Source organism: Megalobrama amblycephala, linkage group LG13 (assembly GCF_018812025.1).
Source record: "Megalobrama amblycephala isolate DHTTF-2021 linkage group LG13, ASM1881202v1, whole genome shotgun sequence".
Classification (NCBI taxonomy): domain Eukaryota; kingdom Metazoa; phylum Chordata; class Actinopteri; order Cypriniformes; family Xenocyprididae; genus Megalobrama; species Megalobrama amblycephala.
Window position 1 is genome coordinate 33,051,736 of NC_063056.1, and position 24,261 is coordinate 33,075,996.

The following is a 24,261-nucleotide window of genomic DNA, read 5'->3' on the forward strand; positions in this document are numbered from 1 at the left end:
AAGAGGGGGTGGGGAGACAGTGGGAGCCGAAATCATTTTCCCTCTCACACTGTGAGAACGCGTAGAATCGCATCTCTCCAAGTGGACGCGCGTTGGTTTGGTTTCAGAACCCGATTGATTCGACCAGCGTCCGCCCGTCCGGTTCTCAGCAAGATCACCGACTTGCATTTGGTCTGTGGCAATGGAACCATAAAGGAACAAATTCCATCGCACTGAGAAAAAAAATAGAAGTAAACAAATACGACCAGAGAAGACACCTCACAAAAGAAGTGGACATGGAGAAGCGCAGAGGGGATACGATATAACAGAACGGACAAAACACATCAAGGATTTACTTCTCGAATTGAACATTTTTGGTTTCCAGGAGGTTATAAAAATTTTATTCTGCTAGATTTCTTACTTAAACGCAAGCATGAGCCGAAAAGAGATGAGGTTGTGTTCGAGATGCTGGAGCGTGCCGATGCTCTCTGTCCTCCTGGTTGTCTTCTTGACACCGCTGTTTGCACATGGTAAGATTTTTACATGCATATCAAATCAGCTGATAGTTAAGACTCGGTAGCCTTCAAACACGAGGAGGCATGACAGAACAGCATCACAAAATGAGAATGTCGGTCAGTAGTGCAGCCGCTGCTGGGTTTTGCAGCGCGTAAATCATGACTGCGCGCCGGCTGCTGCTGATGTGCCTGGACCAGCGCCGTGGAAATGTAGGTTAAATGTCGAACTGGGATATTTGGGGATTCGTCCAAAATGCACATCATTAATTAACCCACATTAAAAGGAAGGACACCACAGAAAACATCTGCAAGCAATTTCCAAACCATTTTTGATCTTAAATAATTGCTCATAATGTGCACATTTCTTTTCCCTCCTGGCCATATTGTGCAGTAGTATCTGTAGTAGTAGTAGTGTAGAGTTACTGCGCTGTGATTACTCCACAGTGCAGCTGTTGTCACTATGGCAATGATGGAGGTGCACAAAGGCAGGATTAGAGCACCAAATAATTTATGCTCGGACATTCTCGCGCAGCAAATCACACTATTTATCCGTGTAGTTTGATTTTACGCACAGAACAAGAATGTCTTTGTAGTTGTAATGGTCAGACACTTGGGTTATTTAAGAGATTGTGTCGTTCAGCAAGGGAAGGATGGAGGACCAGCCCAATGGGAGCGACTGCTCGACCAGTGGTGTGTTTAAAATTCCGATAGATCACTGAGCATTAGAGATGATCTCAGAGACGCGCTCTGTGTTCTGTGGAAATAAGCTGGTCTTTTCATTAAATAATATAAAGTATATTGCTGGTTAGAAGGTGTATTGTCCATCTAGGTGGATGCTCAGTATCTGCATTTTGTCGCCCAGCAACAGGACAGGGAAAATATGGTGTTGTTGAATCTGTTAATAGAAATATTGATGTCCTTTATCTATACTAGGATGTGTTCTTTCTTTTATCACATTTTACTTGACGATGCCCCAGACTGCGGTAGATCAGCTGTACACCTTTGTTAAAGCTGCTGTGATGGCGGTTAGTGTGGTCAGGTAAAATGATGTCACCGGTGGCCATGCCCTTTGTTAGCTTCATGCAACCTGCTTTTGATTTTAGTTGTTGATTCATGTGAACAAAAAGAAGGATTTTTTAGAAATTAAAAAGCAATTTTTTGTATTCTTTGCTGAATGCTAGAAAATGGTCATTTGAGTAGAAGAAGAGTTGAAGACACCGCCACTGGCCATCATAGAAAGCCTTTTCCAATCCATTAGTTCCTTATTGGTGCGGTGAAACCTTGCGGGAAAATTTGATTTGTGCCAGTAAGTGATTTGATTATGTATTCACTTTCAATGCTCTGATCAGTATTTGCTGAATCGCCTTTTTATTGTCACAAGAGCCCAATGGACACACTTGCCATTCAGCTGCTGCTAGGGAAAAAAAAGGTGTTGCCCGCTTAATCTTGCCTTGATTTTAATCCGATTATAATGCCATTTTTTCATACATTGACCCATGTATGATTAATGGTATCTATATGTATGTGCCACCTGTTACTGTGCATCAATCCAAAAGCCATGAACACTATAGGAGGATTCTGATCTCAATCCCCTTGATTGAGGAGGACATCGAGAGACTCTGACATTGTAACCCTTGCTCGAATTGATGTAATGCTGTACAAATGAAATCCACCATTCTGAATGTATACTATATTTTCCCAAATGTGCCAAGACATGCAGTTTCAGTCATTTTCAATGTAACGTCCAATCCTGAGTATTTCAAGGATTGCGGTTCTTTGTTACAGGGATATGATGTCATGTACACAGCTACATAAAAATAAAGGTTCTTTATTGTCATTGATGGTTCCATGAAGAACCTTTAACATCCATGGAACCTTTCAAGGTTCTTTAGATTATTTAAATGTTCTACACAATAAGAAAAAATGTTCATTGAAAGGTTCTTTGTGGAACCCAAAATGTTTCTTCTGTGGTATCACTGTGAAAACAGGAACCTTTATTTTTTAAGAGTGTCTTGTTGTGACATGAATATGGCACTTTTTGTCATGAAATTATGGTTGTTGTGTGGATGCGTTTGTGCATATGAATTGGATGGAATTGTAGGCAAAAGGGCTGTGTCTTTTCAGATGGATCTGTTGCAATATACTCAAAAACAACAGCTTACACATTTTAGATGGTTTTAGGTGAGGTTAATCAGATTTGCATTCATTCATAATCGTTTGCTGACAAACAAAGTCAGTGCAATCTGTTTTCAGAGGAAGGAAAAAATGCATTATTGCTGATTAGATTCATTTGTTTGAGTAATCTCTCCACCTCCTTCTTTTGAAGCCATTAATTTACATTAATCTTCGACGCCTTGATTCTTTTAAAATTTATCGATTTAAAGCAACCAAAAGAAGCGGAGTGAATTATAAAGATGTGCTGTGTTAATGTGGGCTGCTGCCATTTTGTGTTTCATCAGAAACCGATCACCCCACCCCTAATGTATCTACCGTGTGAATTCATACATGTAATGAAAAGACATCATTAGCTTTATTTAATTAGCTTATCAAAGTAGAAAAATGTCAGAGAAGATATACATTAAAAATCAGGGGTTGTGCAGATGCTAGAAAATTGAGTAGTCTAAAATATTTTTTGTTAAAGACTTAGCACATATTTGGGTGTTTCTTTTACTTGAATTTGCAATTATGGTTTTTCACACGGCGCGTTCGAGCTCTGCCGTTGCATTCGCTCTGCACAGTGAGGGCAAGCTGGTTCCCATGGCAACACATCCCTCCTCCATCCAACCACCTGTTGAGTACAGAAATGGAAAGATTTATGCATTGGGAGGTGGAGAGACGTCCAGTGGTAGCGGTCTACGTCTCAAGGTCAAAAGATCTGACTGTTAATACCTGCCTGATTAGTAAAGGTAAAATATTCCATGGAAGGATTGAATTAAAATTCACCCCCTGTTTTTTGCACAGGAAATTAAGGCATTTCACAAAAGCCTATTGAATGGAGGCAATCGAGAAAAATCCCTTTATGTTTTCCACTCCATTGCATCAATGTACTCTCCATCCTTCTTTATTTATATTTCACATATGTACTTAATTATTTTTATTCTTTGGGAATTTCTTGAGGGATACAGTGATTAAGACGCTTCACTCGATGATTGATCATCAGGTAATCATTCACTTTTGGCAACAGCTCCTGGACGTACAGCTGGACATAGAGGTTAAGGCCAGTATTCCTCAATAACATGCCAGTCTCTATTGTCACAGACCAGTCACACTGATGTCTTAATTACAAATTCATTAGCTTGATATGCTGTTTTAGGGTCCATTTACATGACACCATTTTCATTTAAAAATGGTAAACTTTTAATGCGTTTTGGTCATTCATTTACACGACAACATCATTTTGGGGGCCTGAAAACGCAAGCTTTTGAGAACCGGCTTCAAAGTGCAAGTTTTTGAAAATGATACCATTATCGTCTCCGTGTAAACTACAAAAGTGCAAATTTGTGAAAACGGTGAGGTCATGTGGATGCGTATTCAGTGTTCAGTCTATAGGCACATAGTGTTTCTTTACAAAGTGACATCGCCAACTACTGGCCTGGCATGTATAATACAGCATTTTTAGTCATTTTCGCGGATCTGTGTGAACGGGGATCATTTTGACAATGTACACGATGTACACGAATGTACACGAAAACACAAAGGAAAAACGTTTCCATTTTTAGTACATCTTTGTTGTGTAAATGTACCCTAAAGGGCTTTCCACACTGCGCTTAACCTCAGGTTATTGACGGTCTAAACCCCGCTTTTAACCCTGGGTAAAGGAACGTTTCACACTTGTAAATTTAGAATTGGGATTAGTACCGCTTTTTACCTGGGGTTATGACACCCTGCTTCGGCGGGGTTAACCTCGCATTGCGGTTCCAAACTTGTACAGTGTAAAAACGATGCAGTGTTAGAATGTTACATCTAGACGCTTAGCAACAGACATCTAATCGCATACTCATAATTGCCTGCTCACGGAAACACTGCGTATTGTAAACAGTAAATTCAGCGTTTGAGAGGAAAAATGTCAAATGCTGACAGAAAACGTGACAATTTGAGTAAAGAGAACTTTTCATTCTTACCTTTATACGAGGATGCGCAATGCTAGAGCTGTTATGTAAATGGGTCACATGCTGCATTTATCCAATCAATGACACTGACACCGCAAATATGCAAATAAGAACGTTAACCCAGGGTTTAGGAATGTACAGTGTGAGACGTAACCTTATGAATACCCAGAATTAATTGTTAACCCCGGGTAAATTATGAGCCGTGTGAAACATGAAGCAAGATAACCCAGGATTCTGTTTACCCAGGGTTTAGAATGACCCAGGGTTAACCATTTCAGGTGTGAAAAGCCCTTTTGTTACAGGAATCTTCTCAATAGTCTCAGTGGTCATTCTTTACATAATCTTGCAATCGTTGTTACTGAATTCAGTACTATTTTAGTTTCTAAGTCAACAAGAAATCAAAATTGACCCTTATACTGTATATATTCTGTATTTTTTTTTAAATAAATTACAATTTTTATTCAGCAAGGATGCATTAAATTGATCAAAAATCACAGTAATAACATTTACATTGTTTTTTATTTATATGGTTTTCTATTTCAAATAAATGCTCTTCTTTTGAACTTTCTATTCAAAGAATCCTGAAAAATATATATTTGTTTCCACAAAAATCAATATTGAAATTGATTATAATAAGAATGTTTCTTGATCAGCAAATCAGCATATTAGAATGAACTTTTTTTTTTTCCAGATATTTAATATTCACGCCCTTCCCTCCACCACTTTTCATGATCCAATCAGTTCCTGATGCATTAAACTAGATTTTTTTTTCCTTGAATATCCCGTCTTGGTCATATGGAGGTAAAATTGGTTGTAAACTGGAAATAAAAGCCAACATTTAATGCTGACTTTATAGAAATCACAATGTTACACTAGACCTATAGATGACAGAAAAAACATTAAATGAAGCTGTTGGGTCCATGGTTTCTGACTTGTACCTCCCACAGTTCTTGCTCAGGCAGTCTGCCATCAGAAAACCATCTGAGATACAGACGAGCTGTCAAGGCTCTTCGCTGTCCTCCCTTCACTGTCTGCAGTGCTGCACAAACAAAGAGTTTGGCGACTCCCCAAAGTCATGCAACCAAGACCCGTGGCCATCATTCCTCCAAGTCTGGCCACCAAATAACAAGTGCCAAACCCCAAATTACCTCCTCCCCTCTGGGCTGCATTGGGGTGCCTGAGAGAAAAAGGGGTAACTGAGTATTATGTAACAAGATTTGACCATCTGAGAGAAAAGGGGAAACACAAGGACCCTTTTGTGTCCGCTTTGCCTGGGGCCCCCCGGTTCCTCGCTTCTGTAGTGCGTCCCGTCTGGGAGACGCATTATGGCAGGAGATCTTTGATAATGCCATGGCTCTAAAGATCTGACCCAGATCTGGCTATTTAACCCACATAATCTGCAAAACCAGCATTCCAGCTAGTGTCAAATGCTTTTACAGAACAAATAGTCTTGACTGACTGACCAATTTGGCGTATTCTGCAAAAAGAAAAGGAGATACGTGAAAGCGTATCTGAAAATCCTGCTCCTTAATTTGGTTACCGGCAAGTATCCATGACACGTCTGCTAACGGTTGAAGGACGCTGTGCATTAACTGTTTGCACTTATCAAATTCAGACCTTCCACAGCAGAGTTTTGTTTTCTATCCGTAGTTTAATCACTGGCTGCTCTCTACATGAGTCACACTGAAACACCATTATACAATTTAGCAGATACAATAATCTGCAAATATGATTATGCTACTCAGATGAGATCTTTATTACTTAGCATTGGACATGTTAATGGTGCAAAACACTAAATGTAGAGATCTTTAACTACACATCTGGTTTCTATCTAGTCAGATTGATGATGTCTTCCTGTATTAGTCATCATATTTAAAACTACTTTTGTATTAAAATAAACATAGGATTCTTTTTTTTTTTTTTTTTTTAATTATATTAGAAGCTAAATATATGTGTCCACAGAGAGCTTTGATATTTGTACCTTTTTAGTTTCATTATTCACACACATGATTTTCAAATCAATTTTTTAGGACTGACTGTGTTATTTCACATCATTACTGTTTCCATACAAAAAAAAAGTATACTTAAGTATTCATTTTATTAAGTATACTTGAATTGAAGTAGTTCAAGTATATTTTTAAGTACACTTTATGTATTAAGTATACTAATATCAATGTTCTAGTATGTGTGCTACTATTTCAATACTACTTGGGACTAAATTGGTCCATTTATAAAAGTATGCTTTTAAGTATACTTTAAGTCTAACCGTAGTAAACTTTGAGAATAACTATGTTTTTCATTTGTACTGCAACTATACTACAAATTAAATACTTGTAGTACATTTTTTTAAGTTTATGAAAGTACGCTTTGAAGTATATTCTCAGTAAACTACTATTTTAGTAGTTTTATTATGCAACTTGTAATTTTTCTTTAAGTAAACTTAATTTCATGCTTAGTTGACTATTTTTGCATGATGTATACTACTATGTTCCTATTTAGGTATTAATTTTTATTCTTGAAATATACCTTTAACTGTACTTTAAGTAGATTTGAAGTAAATTCCTATATACGCTACTAGTGGACTACACAAAAATTCACATAATCAGAATTAGGAACATATCTGTTTTCTTTATAAATCAATATTTTCAAACAATGTAAGTTAATAAGACAGTATGTAAAACTATGTGAAAAATAATTTAATATGCTACTCAATAGAGTAAACAACTTCAAAGTATACATAGAATACTTAATTATACTTTTAAGTATTTCTCAATCAAAAGATTGAATACAAGTTTAGACCAAATATTAGGGATGCACGATATATCGGCCCGATATTAATGTTATCGTTATCGGCCCAATAAGAAAATTTGGCTGATATATCAAAACCGATAAATAATGGATTATTTCCTTCAGCCGAGACACTTCAGATGCGCACTGTTCACCTTGATGGTTTTAAATTGCTTTAAATATGATTGGAGTCACTTCAAAAAGGAAAATACAGTTAAGTGCAATATGTGCAATGCAAGTCTGTCATATAGGCTACATAAATATGAGAACATTTTAATCGTGTGCTTGGGAAATGACTTTTAATGGTGAAACTTTTGTCATTGTAATCAGGCTCTCAAAAATTATATAAAAATATGAATTTAGATATATCGGCTAATATATCGGTTATCGGCTTTCGAATATAAAGAATTATTGGTTATCGGTATTGGCCAAAATTTTCATATCAGTGCATCCCTACCAAATATACTTAGACCTTTCTGTGAGTATAAGTGTAAATTTAAGTATATATTTTCTGAGAAGTACATAAAAAGTAGACTGAAAGTATACTCTTATTTTTAAGTTTAAAAGAAGTATACTAATAGCACAATTTAATAAACTTAAAAAATAAAAAATTGTACTTTATTTTTAATCAAATAAATGTGGCCTTGGTGAAGAGGTGTCTAAATATCCGATTTCACATGTTTCTTTTCTGTTCAGTCTACAGAAAATGAAATGGACAAAGTTGCGTTGTTTGTTGTGTTGGGTGTGGTGTTTATTCTTCAATAACTGATTTGTGTTTGAAATGCATATTAATCTGCAGAGATCTAAATGCTAATTTCTAGATTCACTTATGTCTAATGTTACCACAAAGGAGCTGTATCAGATTCATCTCCATCAGATTTGTCACATAAATACTACATTAGTGATTCACACTCACTAATAAAATCCAGACCTAGCACATCTGGCCATTTTTGGGAGCCCTTTTCTGGAGGAACATCTCTGTGCCAAAGATCTTAGTCTCCACTGTCACTTGTTATGTCTCCGACTATAATACTCAGTTTGTTTCTTTGTTAGTCACTGGTTTTAAGTGAAAAAACACAGATGTTCTTGGAACAAAAATGTCCTGGCAGTACAGAAGTAAATAAACTCATCATCAATAGAGCAGTCAGATAATGGCACAGGAAAAATCAATGCAAAACAGTCATCTTTGGAAACAACCGTCTTCAAGAAAGAGAGACTGTCATGTAATTTGCTTAGACTTTTGCTTTGTGCGAGAGGAAAGCAGGATCACAAATCCACTGTGTTTTAAAGCACACTGTTGACTGAGTCCATGTATTGTTCACAAAATATGCTTTTGCCATTCCAGAAATTCGTACAATTTCCTGTGTAGTGGAAGCCACAACATATTTCTGAGCTTTCAGTACACAAGTGCTGTATCTTTGTTCGTGTTCAACTGTTATAGAATTGTTTTACTAATTCATTGGGAGAATATATGCTTGTAGTATTGTTTCTGGGCATATTGTGTAAGATTGATTTGTTCATGTTATTCCAAGGAAAGAAATGTAAACCTTCATCACTGCAAAAAAATGATTACTTAATGAGTTTTAGTGAATAATTGTATTATTTTTTTAGTTATCAATATGTAATTTATTCTTATCTCTGAAAAAACATTTCTTTCATTATCACCAAGCCGTGTTATTTCTCAAAGACCTGACATATAGTGACATTTTTCACAATCCAGTCAACTCAATGGATAAAATCAAGTCTCTCTTTACTCAACCCCCCCAACTGAATATAATATTCACATTATGGCTGGGAAATTGATTATGAACACTGTGTTAACTTTAATGAAAATTACAGTGTTGTTGGATCGGACCCGATAAGATAGAAGATGGCTTTTCTGGTGGTCAAAGATGGTGTGTCTTTTTAGCTAATCGTTACTCTGCTGGGAGCCCCTATGAATCAAGTCTCAACCCCTAATCCCTAATCCTGTCTTTGAGAACCATGTACATTAGTAAAATAATTGCACCTAATCTCAAGGCTTGCTAAAGGAGCTTTTTAAACATATTAGGAGACCTACCACTGAGAAGAAAATAAGCAAGGAGTTAAATACATTGCATTGTTTGGATGAATGTTAGGGTTTTCATTGATTTGTTGAGTTCTCCTAACTGTAATCTGCTCATTTCAACAGGTAACTCTGTGGTGGGAAATGAAACTAAGGCTGATAGTGCTGTTAATGTGACCTCCTTGTCTACTGCGGGTGAGGAGGAGAATATAGAGGATGTGTCACAGTTCACCAGCTTGTCCAGCACCTCAAACCTGACTCGCACCGGACGAAAGCTCAGTGATGAAGAAGAAGTAGGTAGTGGTATGCAGGATGAAGTCTTCTCGCCAACTCCAGGAATTCCAACTTCCAGTGAGGGTGCCACATCCACTGTGGCAAGCCCTGAAATCAGCCCCGACTCTGCTGAGACCGACCACTTGATTCCCCATGAGGCTGTTAATACTTCGGAGGAAGAGGAACAGGAAGTGACAGAGGATATGAGGCAGCTAGTGCCTACACAATCACCCTGGCAAGATCCTACAGTAGAAACTGTGGTTGACCTTGACGATGAGACCTCTCCCACGACCCTGTCCCAAACTCATCAACCTTCCCCCTCTGACATCACCGTAGATTTCGTTGACTCCGGCTCCCGCCGCAAGAACCTAGACCCACCGTTTCCGACACCGCACGAGCTTCAGGGTCGTGACTCCACCTCCTGGGCCATGCCCAACAACTATGACTACATGACGCCCTACGATGAGAGTGTGTCTCCCACTAATGACGATTACTCCTACAGCAGCACTACTGAGTCTTTCGAAGAAGAAGTCTCCACTACCCCTCCTCCCAAACGCTTCCCTCCTCGATTGCCCTCCAACCCTGGTTTCATGTTTCCCAAAGGAGCCACTGAGGAAGAACCCCGTGCCCCCCCTGGTGTGATCGAATCAGCAAATGGCTCAGACTGTCGGCAGGGCTTTGTCCGCACCAATGGCACCTGCAAGTCCCCATGTGATCTGCAGCCCAACTACTGCTTCAATGGGGGACAGTGCTACGTCCTGGAAGGAACTCAATTGCTCTGCAGGTAAGCGTTCAGAACAGGGTTAGGCAAGTTCGGTCCTAGAGAGCCGCTGTCCTGCAGAGTTTAGCTCCAACCCTAAAAAAAAAAAAAACCTTTAGCTGCCTATAGCCTTAGTAATCCTGAAGAGCTTGATTAGCTTGTTCAGGTGTGTTTGATTAAGGTTGGAGCTAAACTCAGCAGGACAGCGGCTCTCTAGGACCGAACTTGCCTACCCCTGGTTTAGAAGAACCAGATTATTCACTAATGGCTCATTTCCACCGAGCGGTATGGTTCAGATCAGTACAGCATGATTCAGGGCGGTAAACCTTGATCTGGCTTGTGTTTCCACTGCCAACACTACCCTTACTTGATAGGCATTGGTGTATGCCGGAAAGTAGCGATCGACATCATTCTCGCATGAAGAAGAAAGTGACGGTAAACAACAACGGAGGACATACAGCAGCTTTGTTTGAGCTGAAGGCTATAAGGAAAAACAGCAGAAAAATACACATTGTGTTGCAACAGTATTGTGTTGTTATTCTCCATGTAGCATGGTACAAGCGACCATTCTCTGTCAACCAATCAGTGTTCTGCAGCAAGTGTAGCTCCACCCTTTTGGCACCGGTACTATTGTGCTAGGTACCCCAACAGAAGGGTCCCAAAAAGTGGTATGGTACCTTTCAGAATTAGGGTACCATTCACAACTTCTGTCAGTGGAAACAGAAAAAATTGCATACCGTATTGAAATGAACCGTATCGCTTGGTGGAAACAAGCCATAAGGCAAGAATCTCTGTATTAATTTTGCTCATACTTATAGTTTGGTTTGTTTAAGACATGTATGCTATTACTTTTCTAGTTGATTAGACATTCAATTTTCGCTTAGTGGATGATGAAAGAGGTGACAAAATCCCATAGGCTTACATTGAAGGTGTGACTCGATCCATATCTAGCGGGCCAGAGTACTTGAGGGTCGGCTTGGGCCAGTAAGCAACCACTTGGCAATAATCCAAAACACCCTAGCAACTTCACCGCAAACATTCACAGCACCTTAGCAACATGGCTGTGTGCCATTCAGAATTGAATCGAGAGTGTCTTTCAAATTCCAATTCAATTCCTAATGTAGAGAATGGGATACAGAATTGAAATGTAATTGGAAAGAAATTCAACTGTAATTATACTAGAAACTATATATTTTAACTATATATTTTAACTAGAAAAACAAAGTTTGTCAATTTTAATATTGGCTTTACAAAACCTTATTAGAAACAATGTTGAAAACCTTGAACTTTAAAGGTTTAGAACAGGGGTGTCCAATCCTGCTCCTGGAGGGCCACTGTCCTGCAAAGTTTAGCTCCAACCCCAATTAAACACACCTGAATCAGCTAATCAAGATCTTACTAGGCATACTTGAAAATTCCATCCGCCTGGAAGTTTCTAGTATGCCTAGTAAGACCTTGATTAGGCAAGTTGAGGCAAGTTGGAGCTAAACTCTGCAGGACAGTGGCCCTCTAGGGCCGAGTTTAGACCGGGTGTGCCTCATACGTCCTGAAAAGTGAAGCTGCGGGCTCTTTGATCGCCCCCTGGTGGCTGGATGCAGTACATGTCATAAACCGCGCCCTCTCCATGCAAACGAATGGGATTTGAGTCAAAATAAAAAAATAAATTACACTTCACACTACTTTTTCGGTAACGTTAAATGTGGCCTTTATAAGCGAATTAAATGTTATTAGCTAAGATAACACGTCTAATGTTAGCCATGATGGGAAAAAGCAGGTGATCGTTATCTGGCAGTTAGGCTACTAATTATTTTTATGGGTATAAATAATTAGCAGGACAAAACTAATGATAGCCTACTCTAATAAATTATAGAGCACTGTCTACAGCAATCGATCTCCTGTAACGTTAGTTAAACTTGATTTAAAATGGCAGGACCGTTTCTGACATTTTAGAGTTGTTTGGAGTTTATCTACTGAATTTGCTGTTTCAAATATTAGTGCTCTAGAAAAAGAATATTATTTTACAGGTAGAATTTTAAACTGATGTATTTTAAATATGTAAATTATACACAATTACGATATGTTGTTTTGACCTATCCCAATGTATTGTAGTTATCACTAGTAATTTATTTGAAAACGAACAACGTACATTAATAAACTTTCAAATAAATGTAAATTCCTCTTTGCCAGATTAAGCCATCGTTTAAGCCAAATGAAAAAAGGAAGGAGGAAAAGAAAATATAATAAACAACAGATAATAAAACAATTAGGTGATCTGATCTTGATGACGTAGACGTCTGGGCGGAAGTTTGATACCGCGACTCTGCCTCCGGGCTCCACTGACGATTCCTTCTGCGCATGCCCATTGTCGTATGTTTTACGTTCAGTTCATTACAACGGAAGGAAATGGCGTTGTGTCGTCCATTTGTGGCCAATTTCGATTCAAATTCACAATCATATATATTAAAAGGGAGCCAATCTGAATTCTGAAAGGGAACCAATCTGAATTATGAATTTTGCACATTCAACACTACACAACCTCCAAACCAAAAAGGCCCTAGTTTTTACATGAGCAAACACCACTGGTATTTTCTTTGGAAAAATCAAGTTCTAAAATTGGAATGAAATGGAGGGAACCTCTCAAGAAGATTGGCCTTCCCTCATGGCACATCTGGTCACAAAGGGAACTGAGGGCTTGCACAAGAAAGGCCGAGTGCTGCGGACTAGAATGTACCACATGTTTTCCCAGATTCTTTATGAGGAAAGTTTATTAGGAAACTTCCCTCTTGCTGCCAGATTATTCTGAGCAACTGTTTTTGCCCAAACATGTGACCAAACATGAAACATGCACACTAGTCTAGTCACACAAGTATGTTATGAAACCTGGTTTGTTTTCATGTGTCTTGCATTATGCCTACAATCCTCTCTTTTACTAGAAAAATATTATTAAAAGTCCAGTTTAGAAAAATTACAATAACACACTGGGTTCATTGACTTCACTATCACTGCAAATACATTTACCATGAAAGCAAACGCAGGGCCTGGAACTGCTATAAAGAGGTCATCATGAGGATTATGCTTAAGCTGAAAATAAGTATGAGGAGATATGAAATTCAGCTTGTTCATGGGTAGATTAGGTCAAAACAGGGGGAGGATGCTTAAGAAACCAAGCTAACTGCTTCCTGAAAAGCAACTACCATATTTTCTTTACAGAAATGTCACACATTGATGATATTTTTGGGGTTTTGGTAGGGTAGACCTTGGGTAGATTATGCTGTCATGGGTTCAGGTGATCTCAGTACTTCAGAAATGTGAAATTGATCGTCATTCTCCCTCCACAACTCTTTCTATTACACATCAGTTAATTCACACTGTGATTAAGATCTAACACAATCCCCTTGCCAGCCAGTGACTATTAACAACCTCTTCATGGTCATAAATCTCTCGCCCCTCCCTATTTTTGGATTTGTGCAATGACCCTGACTGTATCCCCACCCTTTGTCAGTCCAGAGGTCATGGTTAGCAGTACATTTCAGATTTATTATTATGAATTTCATTCCACACTGAACATTTTATTCCTCTGAGGTTGCTCTATCAGAGCTCATGAGATTTCTCAGTTATGCTTCATACAAAAATGTTGTCTCAGATGTTTTTCCTAAGACATTGTGTGAATTTAGGATGGTTGCTGTTTGCAATAAATATAGAGCTATATGTATGAGTAAATAGATCATTTGATTTTGTTAGAATGTGGGAAATGTTTGAGTGCATATTGAAACCTCTGGTTTTTGATGTTTGAGTATAGTTTGAAACTTTGTTGAGATCTATCTCTTAGAGGAGACATCTGTGAGATTACTGGGGTCCTCAGCAGAAAGCTCTTAGAAGCAGGAGACTCTGTTTAATCTCTCTTTTTTGTTTGTTTTTAGAGGAACAAACAATTGTCTTTATGCCAGTTGTGTTGGATTAAAAATCTTTTTTTCCCTTCCTTTTCCCCTCTAAATAATACTGCAGTAACCTAATATGAGCAGTCCATGCTCATGTTAAATGATCTTGCTGAAAACTTACTCCCAAATACTCCTCTCACCTAGTCATCATAATTACCAGTGTAATTGATTACATCTCTGAATAAGAGCATCTGCTAAATGTAATCAAATGTGATTTTTCTGAGCCTTCCTCACCATGCTCATGTACTTGTATTATAAACAGACGTTTGCCCTACCAGTAACCCCCCCTTTGGGACTGGCTCCCCTACTGACTCCCCAAAACAGGCCTAGTCAAAGTGGGTCAGTGGAGCTCTGGGCAGCTGTGTCCCATGTTGGCTTTGTTTATATGAGGCTAGCCTGAACACACTGATTTATTCCCCACTGCAATCTTATTAGAGGATGAATGTTAATGGCTCAGACTTCTTTTCAGAACACCGTCCTTCCCCCTCCCCTGTGCATGCGCCTCTCTTTTAGTGATCTATCAAGAGCTTTCTGTAAGTAAGTGTGGACATATGACAGCTGTGCTTTCATTTCAGTTAGAAAACATGTTTTTAACTGTGATTCTAGACAGTGAAAGTTAATGTTAACATCCCAGAGGCCTTTTTATGCTCTTTCATAGCTCAACAGACCTAATGGAGTTCTCAATTACACTACCATTCAAAAGTTTGGGGTCAGGAAGATGATGTTTTTTAAACCCTCTGGTGCTCCTCATTTAGGGGTCAAACTTATACTCTTCCTGGTCAAAAGTGACCGAACACCTGAATGCAACCTTTAAACTTTTATTTTATTATTATTATTTTTTTTTTTTAAGTAAAATCAATGCAATATATTTTTGTTCAGTCATATTTTTAATGTAATATTTTGTATTTCAAGGGACTTTTATGGTACTAAGTAACATTTATGAAATAATTATGGTCCATTGTTAACTATATATACAATTAATTAATCATTTTTTTCTTTTTTTGTTATCATACAATATTATATATATATTATATCAATATTATATATATATATCATATAGTTATAATTGTGTGTGTGTATGTGTGTGTGTATGTGTGTGTGTATATATATATATATATATATATATATATATATATATATATATATATATATATACTACTTTTAAGACCATTTAACCTTTTTTTTGTGTGTGTGGGTATGTTCACATAGCAAATGCCACAAAAGTCACCAAGTGTCATACCATTCCAATAAAAAAAAAAAAAAATCAAAAAGTTAATTTTTTTTTTGGTCAAAAGTGACTGAAAAGCACCTGAGGGTTAAAGAAATGCTCTTATTCTTCAAGGATCCATTAAATTGACACTATAGACTTTCTATTTCAAATAAATGCTCTTCTTTTGAACTTTCTATTTTAAATAGTATCATGGTTTTCACAAACATTATTAAGCAGCACAACCAAGAAATCAGCATATTTCCACCAAATCAGCATATTAGAATGATTCCTGAATGATCATGTGACACTGAAGACTGGAGTTATGATGCTGAAAATTCAGCTTTGCCATTACAAGCATTAATAGTTATTTTAAATTGTATTACTATTTTCTAGTATTATGGTTTTTACTGATCAAATAAATGCAGCCTTGGTGAGCATGAGACATCTTTCAAAGACATTTACCGAGTCACGTTACTTCTACTCAAAGATGCTATGAAATCCGTGCACCTGTGCATTGGCGAGCTGCAATGAGCCAGTGAAGTTGCCAAAATGCCAGAAGAAGGTGAGGCAATCGGAAGCAGAGTCAAAAACTGCTGCCTACGACTTCTGAACTGTCTCGTTCATTTTTTCAGCTTTTATTTATTTTTTTTTTTTATTTACTATTTTACTGTCTAAAAGAAACTGAGATGTTAAAGAGATTTCACATGTGATTTTTCCTTCCTATGGGGTGTTAGTCATCCACAGGAGGACATGGAAAACTATTTCAGAGAGTTCAGAGAAGTGGGATATGTGGAGTTTAGAGGGGGAAAAAATCATCTGTGAGTCAGACTTTTCTCGGCGTGCCAGCATGGAAACATATATACACACACACACAAAAAGGTTTTTGTCTATGTGTTGAGATAATGTAATATTCAAGCAAAATTATTTACTGTGTGCATCAGGTTTTGTCCCTGACTGTTTGTCTCAAAAGTTTGTTGCAAACCTCCCATGTTAGACTGTGTGGCACAGAGGGCATGTAGGCTTTAATATTCTTTCTCAGAAAACATAAATTTATATATGTAATTCAGCCTCCTGGTATTTTAGCCTTTTTAGTGAATTGGTTCATTCAAATGACTAAATTTTATGATGTGTTTCAAATAAGATTTGTTTGAGTCAAAGATTTGAGTCAATACTGAACAATCAGAAAAGTCCCTACAAACATACATGCATACATTTTATTTATTCATTCATTTATTTAAGTGAAACATTTATCTAAATACTGCTGTTTTCAGTTCATTGGTTTAATAGTTGAATTTAGTTAAAAAATGATCATCAAATTCGATTGTCTGAAGTTTGTCGCACTAATAAGGATCCCGGTTGTTCTGTTTTATTAAATAGTACAAGTTCATTTAGATTTTGAAGATCAGCAAACGTTTCATTTTCTAGATAGATAGAGTGTTGTTGTGACAGACACAGTTGGACCTGATTAATGATTGGTCTAATCCAGTCCTGATCCTTCTCAGTCACTGGGTTATTACCATTGGTGGTCTCAGAGTAAGAGCGTTCTCCATCTGGGATCACCCTTATACCACCCCAGGGATCTGGAAGGGGATCAAGTGGGCCGCAGCATTTCGAAGCCCTGTCAATTGAATATTGCAAACATTTGTAACCCTGGTAATTTGGGGTTTTTATTCAGGAACTGAGGAGTGATGATTGCGGCATCAGTGGTTAAACCACATGTTTAGAGTTAATGAAGGGTTGCCTCTCATAGTGTGGCTGTGTTTAGATGACAAGCTGTACTGACACTTAATTAAGAGATGGTGAAGTGCCAAGTTTTAGCAGATCTGCCTAAAGACAATTTTACATGGTCACCATGAGTTCCCAATCCATATTTAATAAGAAAAATCTTGTACCCCTGTCAGTGTACTGTGTAAAATAACCATTAGAGTAAAACCTGGGTTTATTGTTAGTCATTTTAGTAAGAATGCATCTGCTAAAAATGTTGTTAGCACTGCCAGTGGGCATGCAGATATTGCTGACAATTGATGATTCCTCACTACCGTACCTTGCCCTGATTTGCATATTTAAGGAAACTATACATTAGAGACAAGCTTAGATGGAACATTTTGATGAATATCAAAATTTAAGATGCATTTTGATGCTGTCAAGTAAAATGTATTTCTATACAGCACTTTTCACAATACACTTTTAAAAAAGCATTTTTTACAGAAATCATGGTGTTAAAGGATTAGTTCACTTTTAAATAAACTTTTCCTGATAATTTACTCACCCCAGTGTCATCCAAGATGTCCATGTCTTTCTTTCTTCAGTCGAAAAGAAATGAAAGTTTTTGATGAAAACATTCCAGGATTATTCTCCTTATAGTAGACTTCAATGGGCACCAAACAGTTGAAGGTCAAAATTAGTTTCACTGCAGCTTCAAATTGTTCAACACGATCCCACATGAAAAATAAGGGTCTTATCTAGTGAAACCATCGCTCATTTTCTGAAAAAAATTGAAAATTATATAAGTTTTAACCAGAAATGCTCATCTTGAACTAGCTCTCTTCTTCTTCTCCTCTTTTAGAATTCCAGCAGTGTAGATGCTGCTAAGCGTATTACTGCCCTCCACAGGCCAAAGTTTGAACTAATTGTTATATACTATTGAACTAGCATATTGCATATAAAAATTAGTTCAAACTTTGACCTGTGGAGGGCAGTAATACGCTTAGCAGCGTCTACATTGCTCGAATTCAAATAGAGGAAAAGAAGAAGAGAGCTAGTTCAAGATGAGCATTTCTGGTTAAAACTTGTATAATTTTCAATTTTTTTCAGAAAATGAGCAATGTTTTCACTAGATAAGACCCTTATTTCTCATCTGGGATTGTGTTGAACAATTTGAAGCTGCAGTGAAACTAATTTTGACCTTCAACTGTTTTGTGCCCATTGAAGTCTACTATAAGGTGAAAAATCCTGCAATGTTTTCATCAAAAACTTTCATTTCTTTTCGACTGAAGAAAGAAAGACATGCACATCTTGGATGACATGGGGGTGAGTAAATTATCAGGAAAAGTTTATTTAAAAGTGGACTAATCCTTTAATGTTTATAATAATATCTTCATTTGATTCCACCAAAGCATTTTTATCTTTATGCACACAATAATAATCTTTTACATTGTAATACTTTTATTTTGAATTTTGGTATATTTGTGTGCTGCTGTTCTTCCCTGAGTGTATGCGCGTTGTGCATCTGCATATAGGTGCATATTACTAACGCGCTCTTTAAATAACAAAACAAATATTGCGCCATTTACTTTAGACCAGGTTTCAGTTGGTCGATGGTGCAGTCTATTTCAGTTGCCTCAAAATAGCAATGCACCAACAATGTGCCTGAACACACCTCGTTTCCAGACTAATACACCCCATGGGTGCACAAATGGGTGCAAATGCATTTGCTATTTAAACAATGTGGCGCTGGACTTGAAAATGATAACTGCGTCGGGCTGAAGCTAGCAAAAAACACTTGCGTCGCGCCTGGCGCCGCATTGCGCCGAGTGTATATATGTAATCAGGTAAAGTAGGATGTACTACATATACTTTTAATATATCACTAAACGATAATATGGTTTACATTTTTCGACGATATAACAATCAAGCAGTTGAGATTTGGTATAGCCTATATATTACATACCGGTTACCCAGTACTGTTTGTATCTGGGTAAGGATGGTTATACTTATAGTAGTTATAGTAATTTATTATTATAATTAATTCATTATCTGGTGTTATCTGTGGAAAATTTGTGAATTGGATTTCTAGACCTGTCTGTCTTAAATTTTCATTGGTCTTGGGAAATATTGTTTGCATGACTGACTTTTGATTGATTTGCAGCATTTTATAAGTGTGTAACCACCACACTTATGCATATTTTTGAGAACAGAAAAGGTTTCTTGACATTTTTATTACAACAGGAAAAACTATCTGTATTTATGTTGTTCTTGAAAGAGGAAGAGATAACAGAGCAGAGAAAGAAAGAGAAATGGTGAAATGGAGGGGAACAGAGAGGTTTGTCTTAAGAGAGATATTAGTGATGGAATGGCATGTCATCACTACATCTGTTTCAACTACTGCTTGCTACTGCTCAGCTGGGGCTGTTTGGCATCCATCCATCTCAACACTCCATGTAACACACACACATGTACACACAAACACAGTCTTAGCCGCACCATCTGTCCACACGGCAGCTTCGTAAACTGCCCATATTCAACCCTCATCTAGCTTAGACCAACATTTCCAGGTGCGCTACCATAGTCATGGTATTAACTAATGGTCTTTTTAAGATGATGCTGGATGATCAAGAAAATTTTGCTTTGCTAAAGGAATAGTTCACTTAAAAAATTAAAATTCTGTCATTTACTCCCTTCATGTTGTTCCAAACCTGTATGACTTTCTTCTGTCCAAACAACACTGGAGCCCAATGACTTTCATTGTATGGTGTGATAGGGGCTTGAGCGGTCACAAGAAGAATCACACCGCGATATAAACACTAGTGATGTTTGATTCTTAAAACAAATAATTCTTTTCAGCCAGTTCTCAAGAAGTAAACGGCCAAGCCGGTTCACAAAATCAAACTGAATCAAACTTTAGTTCCGCGTTGATACAAGACGCAAGGCTGAATCAAAAAGAACCGAATGAGCCGGTTCAACCAACTGTCGAAGTTTCCCGAGGATTGAATTGATAATACTATTCAAGACCGAGGCATGCACTGGAAATATGCTCATAATGACAAGTGTTGGGGAAAGTTACTTTTAAAAGTAATGTATCACAATATTGCGTTACTCCCAAAAAAGTAACTAATTGCATTACTTAGTTACTTTTTATAGAAAGTACTGTGTTGTGTTACTTTTGCGTTACTTTTTCTCATCTGGGCTGGACTTGCTTGTTTGTTTTACTTCACACCAAAAGTGAAATAAAGACTCAGGCTGAAGCAAATGCAAATTCACGGCTGTACAGTAGAGGGCGCAGCTCAAACAAACCTTTTCAGCTGTGCTGCAATTCCGTCTTTTATCAGTCAAATGGAAAAACAAGGTAAATTGTGATACGTATTTGAAAAAGTAACTCAGATATTTTGTTGTAAATTTAACAGTAATCCATTACTTTAGATTATATTAAGAAAAAAGTAATCTGATTACATAACTCTCGGTACTTGTAACTCTGATTATGACTTCTATTATTAAATAGCATTTTATTAAAACCTTCCAAAACTGTCGAGAGATGTAAATAAATTTTACCTCGGTTTATTGTGCATGCGGATTATACTGCTAAACTAAATAAAGGAGTTTATAAGACTGGTTTATTCTTTCTTTATACTTTAGACATGTAGAATATATCCGCAATTGTACCTCACTGACTGTAATATGTGCTGCAGGTCCAAAACTTTTAGGAAACTTATCCAAGATGTAGGCTACTGGTCAGTCGTATCTGACATGAAGGGTCAGTGAATTAAACTGTGACCACTAACACCATTATCTGAAGTGAATGAAAGGTAATAATCAGCAATATGTGTTCACAAAAATAACTTTATTTGAATGTATGTGTTTACTGAGTTGTTAGAAACGAAATGCGTAGTGACATCATACTACTAATAACTTACTGATTTGGAACATACCATTTTTTTTTAAAGTTAAGTCTTGCCTCACCACATAATTAATAAATAAATACATAAATACAAAAGATGATTAAGAGCAAGAGTTAAAACCAACATCAGTAAATACAATAAAAAGGATGGATAAAACCAAAACATACATTTACACAAACATTTCCATAAATTCGCTAAAATGCGCACTCGCTTCACGTTCACTCAGCTAAAACAGGAAATACAAACCAGCAAACCCCGCATAAATATTATAAAATGCAACAGTGAGAACACAAAAACAGTGATGGAAGACAACATCAAGGTCTCTCTATCACATATGGACTATAAAAGAGATATTTTCCTAAGCGTCGTCTTTTGTGCTCCAAAAATGAAAGAAAGTCATAACATGAGGGTGATTTAATAATGATAGAGTTTGCATTTTTGGCTGAACTCTCTCTTTAACCTAGTTAAGTAGCTTGGCGGCTTGTGTTTTGTAGTCTAACACACAAACTCACTCAGTCTGTCAGATGCAGTTATATCAGATTTTCTTAGAACTTCTCAGAATCCATCTAACCATCTGATTTCATTTCACATAATAATATTAATATTTAGTAAACGGGCTCATTGCTGTAGGCTCTGTTTGGGGCGACAGCTTACACGGGATGAATACGACTGATTGCGTTACAGTTTTGACTACTGATAGAATCAGAAGGTTGTGCAGTTATAAACATGGATGAGAGAGACAGTGGATGACGGAAGGAGATGAATAGGAACATAAGAATGCAAGAAAGAAAGAAAAGATCTTGACTAAAAGCCCTGAAAAGAGGGTTGGGTTGGAAAACAGGCGAGAGAATGGGTGTATAAGGTAATTTAGATAGCATGCAAACTTTTGCCGAAGAAACAAACACGGGTGAGAGAGTGTTGAGATCTGGGAGGGTGGATGAGAACCAGCTGAGGGGCTGAATAGACAGGCTGCTTTATACAGCCCACTGTAAGGGTGCATTTATATGCACGCTCACATCAACACGCCTGTCACCTCTCCCTCCTGGGATTGAATGCCCTCGGTGGCACCGCGCCAACCCTGTTCTCCTTCGTCTCGCTCTGGGTTGGCTCAGGCACAAAGGGGCATACAGGATGCTGTAGTGAAAAGAAGTGAAACCTCAGACCCCCCTCCCGTGACCACCAAGACTGTGAATGAAGACGACTTCCTTTCATTATAGACATTTACATTTGAGTGTGTGCATATGTGGATGTAGTTGAGAGGGAGAGAAGAGCTGCAGTCAGGATTGCAGTCTGTGCAGATCATTTGTGTTTGATTGCTTGCAAATGTTTCTCTTATTATCAGATTTGTGTTTTATTATACATCTGTTTTTCTGCCTTCTCCAGCTACTTGTAACTCTCTTTCCCACGATTATCTGCATGATGTCCCAGCATTGAAGCTTTTTGCCACTATACACAAGGTGCATTTCACGCTTAACGTGATTTGGACATGTTCCTGGAGCAACATGAACAATGGGATGAACCAATCAGATTAGGTTTTTAATATATAATAATATATAAATTTTATAATATTCTAAATTATAATGTAATTTAAATATTTTACGTTCTATATATTATATATAAAATGTATTATTTATATTTTTATATTTTAAAAAAATTGTATCATAACTTCAGATTAGATCAAATTTTAATATAATATATACATATATATATATATATACAGTCCAAAAGTTTGGAACCACTAAGATTTTTAATGTTTTTAAAAGAAGTTTCGTCTGCTCACCAAAGCTACATTTATTTAATTAAAAATACAGTAAAAACAGAAATATTGTGAAATATTATTACAATTTAAAATAACTGTTTTCTATTTGAATATATTTCACAAAGTAATTTATTCCTGTGATGGCAAAGCTGAATTTTCAGCATCATTACTCCAGTCTTCAGTGTCACATGATCCTTCAGAAATCATTCTAATATGCTGATTTGCTGCTCAATAAACATTTATGATTATTTTCAATGTTGAAAACAGTTGTGTACTTTTTTTTTCAGGATTCCTTGATGAATAGAAAGTTCAAAAGAACAGCATTTATCTGAAAAACAAAGCTTCTGTAGCATTATACACTACCGTTCAAAAGTTTGGGGTCAGTAAGAATTTTTATTTTTATTTTTTTGAAAAGAAATTAAAGAAATGAATACTTTTATTCAGCAAGGATGCATTAAATCAATCAAAAGTGGCAGTAAAGACATTTATAATGTTACAAAAGATTAGATTTCAGATAAACACTGTTCTTTTGAACTTTCTATTCATCAAATAATCCTGAAAAAAAATATTGTACACAAATATTTTGTACAATTGTACACATTAAATGTTTCTTGAGCAGCAGATCAGCATATTAGAATGATTTCTGAAGGATCATGTGACACTGAAGACTGGAGTAATGATGCTGAAAATTCAGCTTTGCCATCACAGGAATAAATTACTTTGTGAAATATATTCAAATAGAAAACAGTTATTTTAAATTGTAATAATATTTCACAATATTTCTGTTTTTACTGTATTTTTAATTAAATAAATGTAGCTTTGGTGAGCAGACGAAACTTCTTTTAAAAACATTAAAAATCTTAGTGGTTCCAAACTTTTGGACTGTACTGTGTGTATATATATATATATATATATATATATATATATATATATATATATATATATATATATATATACACACACACACAAAAAATAATAGTATTGTTTATATATAATTTATATAATTATTAAATAAACTAAATATTCAGTTAGTTTGTTTTAGTTCTTCTCTGTCAGCAAAGAATATAGGAACATAATCTACATTGGTAAATAACATTATGCCACTTCATGCCTGACCTTTATCAATAATACAGGTTGAGGTCAACAGATACGGGCATATTTCAGACTTCATCTTTCAATCTGACAGCGGCATCTGCACCTCTGCTCTGATGTTGTTTGCTTGTCTGTCCTCTGACAGAAGCAACCCTACTGTTTTTTATGTGTGCAAAATGG

At 36.8% G+C, this 24,261-nt stretch overlaps 1 protein-coding gene across 10 annotated transcripts in view; it reads left to right on the plus strand.

The window, feature by feature from the left end:
• The window catches only part of cspg5a (chondroitin sulfate proteoglycan 5a), a 48,762-nt gene continuing 24,501 nt past the window's right edge, over positions 1 to 24,261 (plus strand). For 7 of the 10 annotated variants that reach the window (XM_048152850.1, XM_048152851.1, XM_048152853.1 and 4 more), the window contains exons 1-2: positions 1 to 509; positions 9,561 to 10,491. In XM_048152850.1, coding sequence (XP_048008807.1) covers positions 413 to 509; positions 9,561 to 10,491 — 1,028 coding nt within the window. In that variant the 5' untranslated portion in view covers positions 1 to 412. The remainder of the gene's footprint in view (positions 510 to 9,560; positions 10,492 to 24,261) is intronic. The other 3 variants (XM_048152852.1, XM_048152854.1, XM_048152857.1) reach the window with 1 other exon arrangement.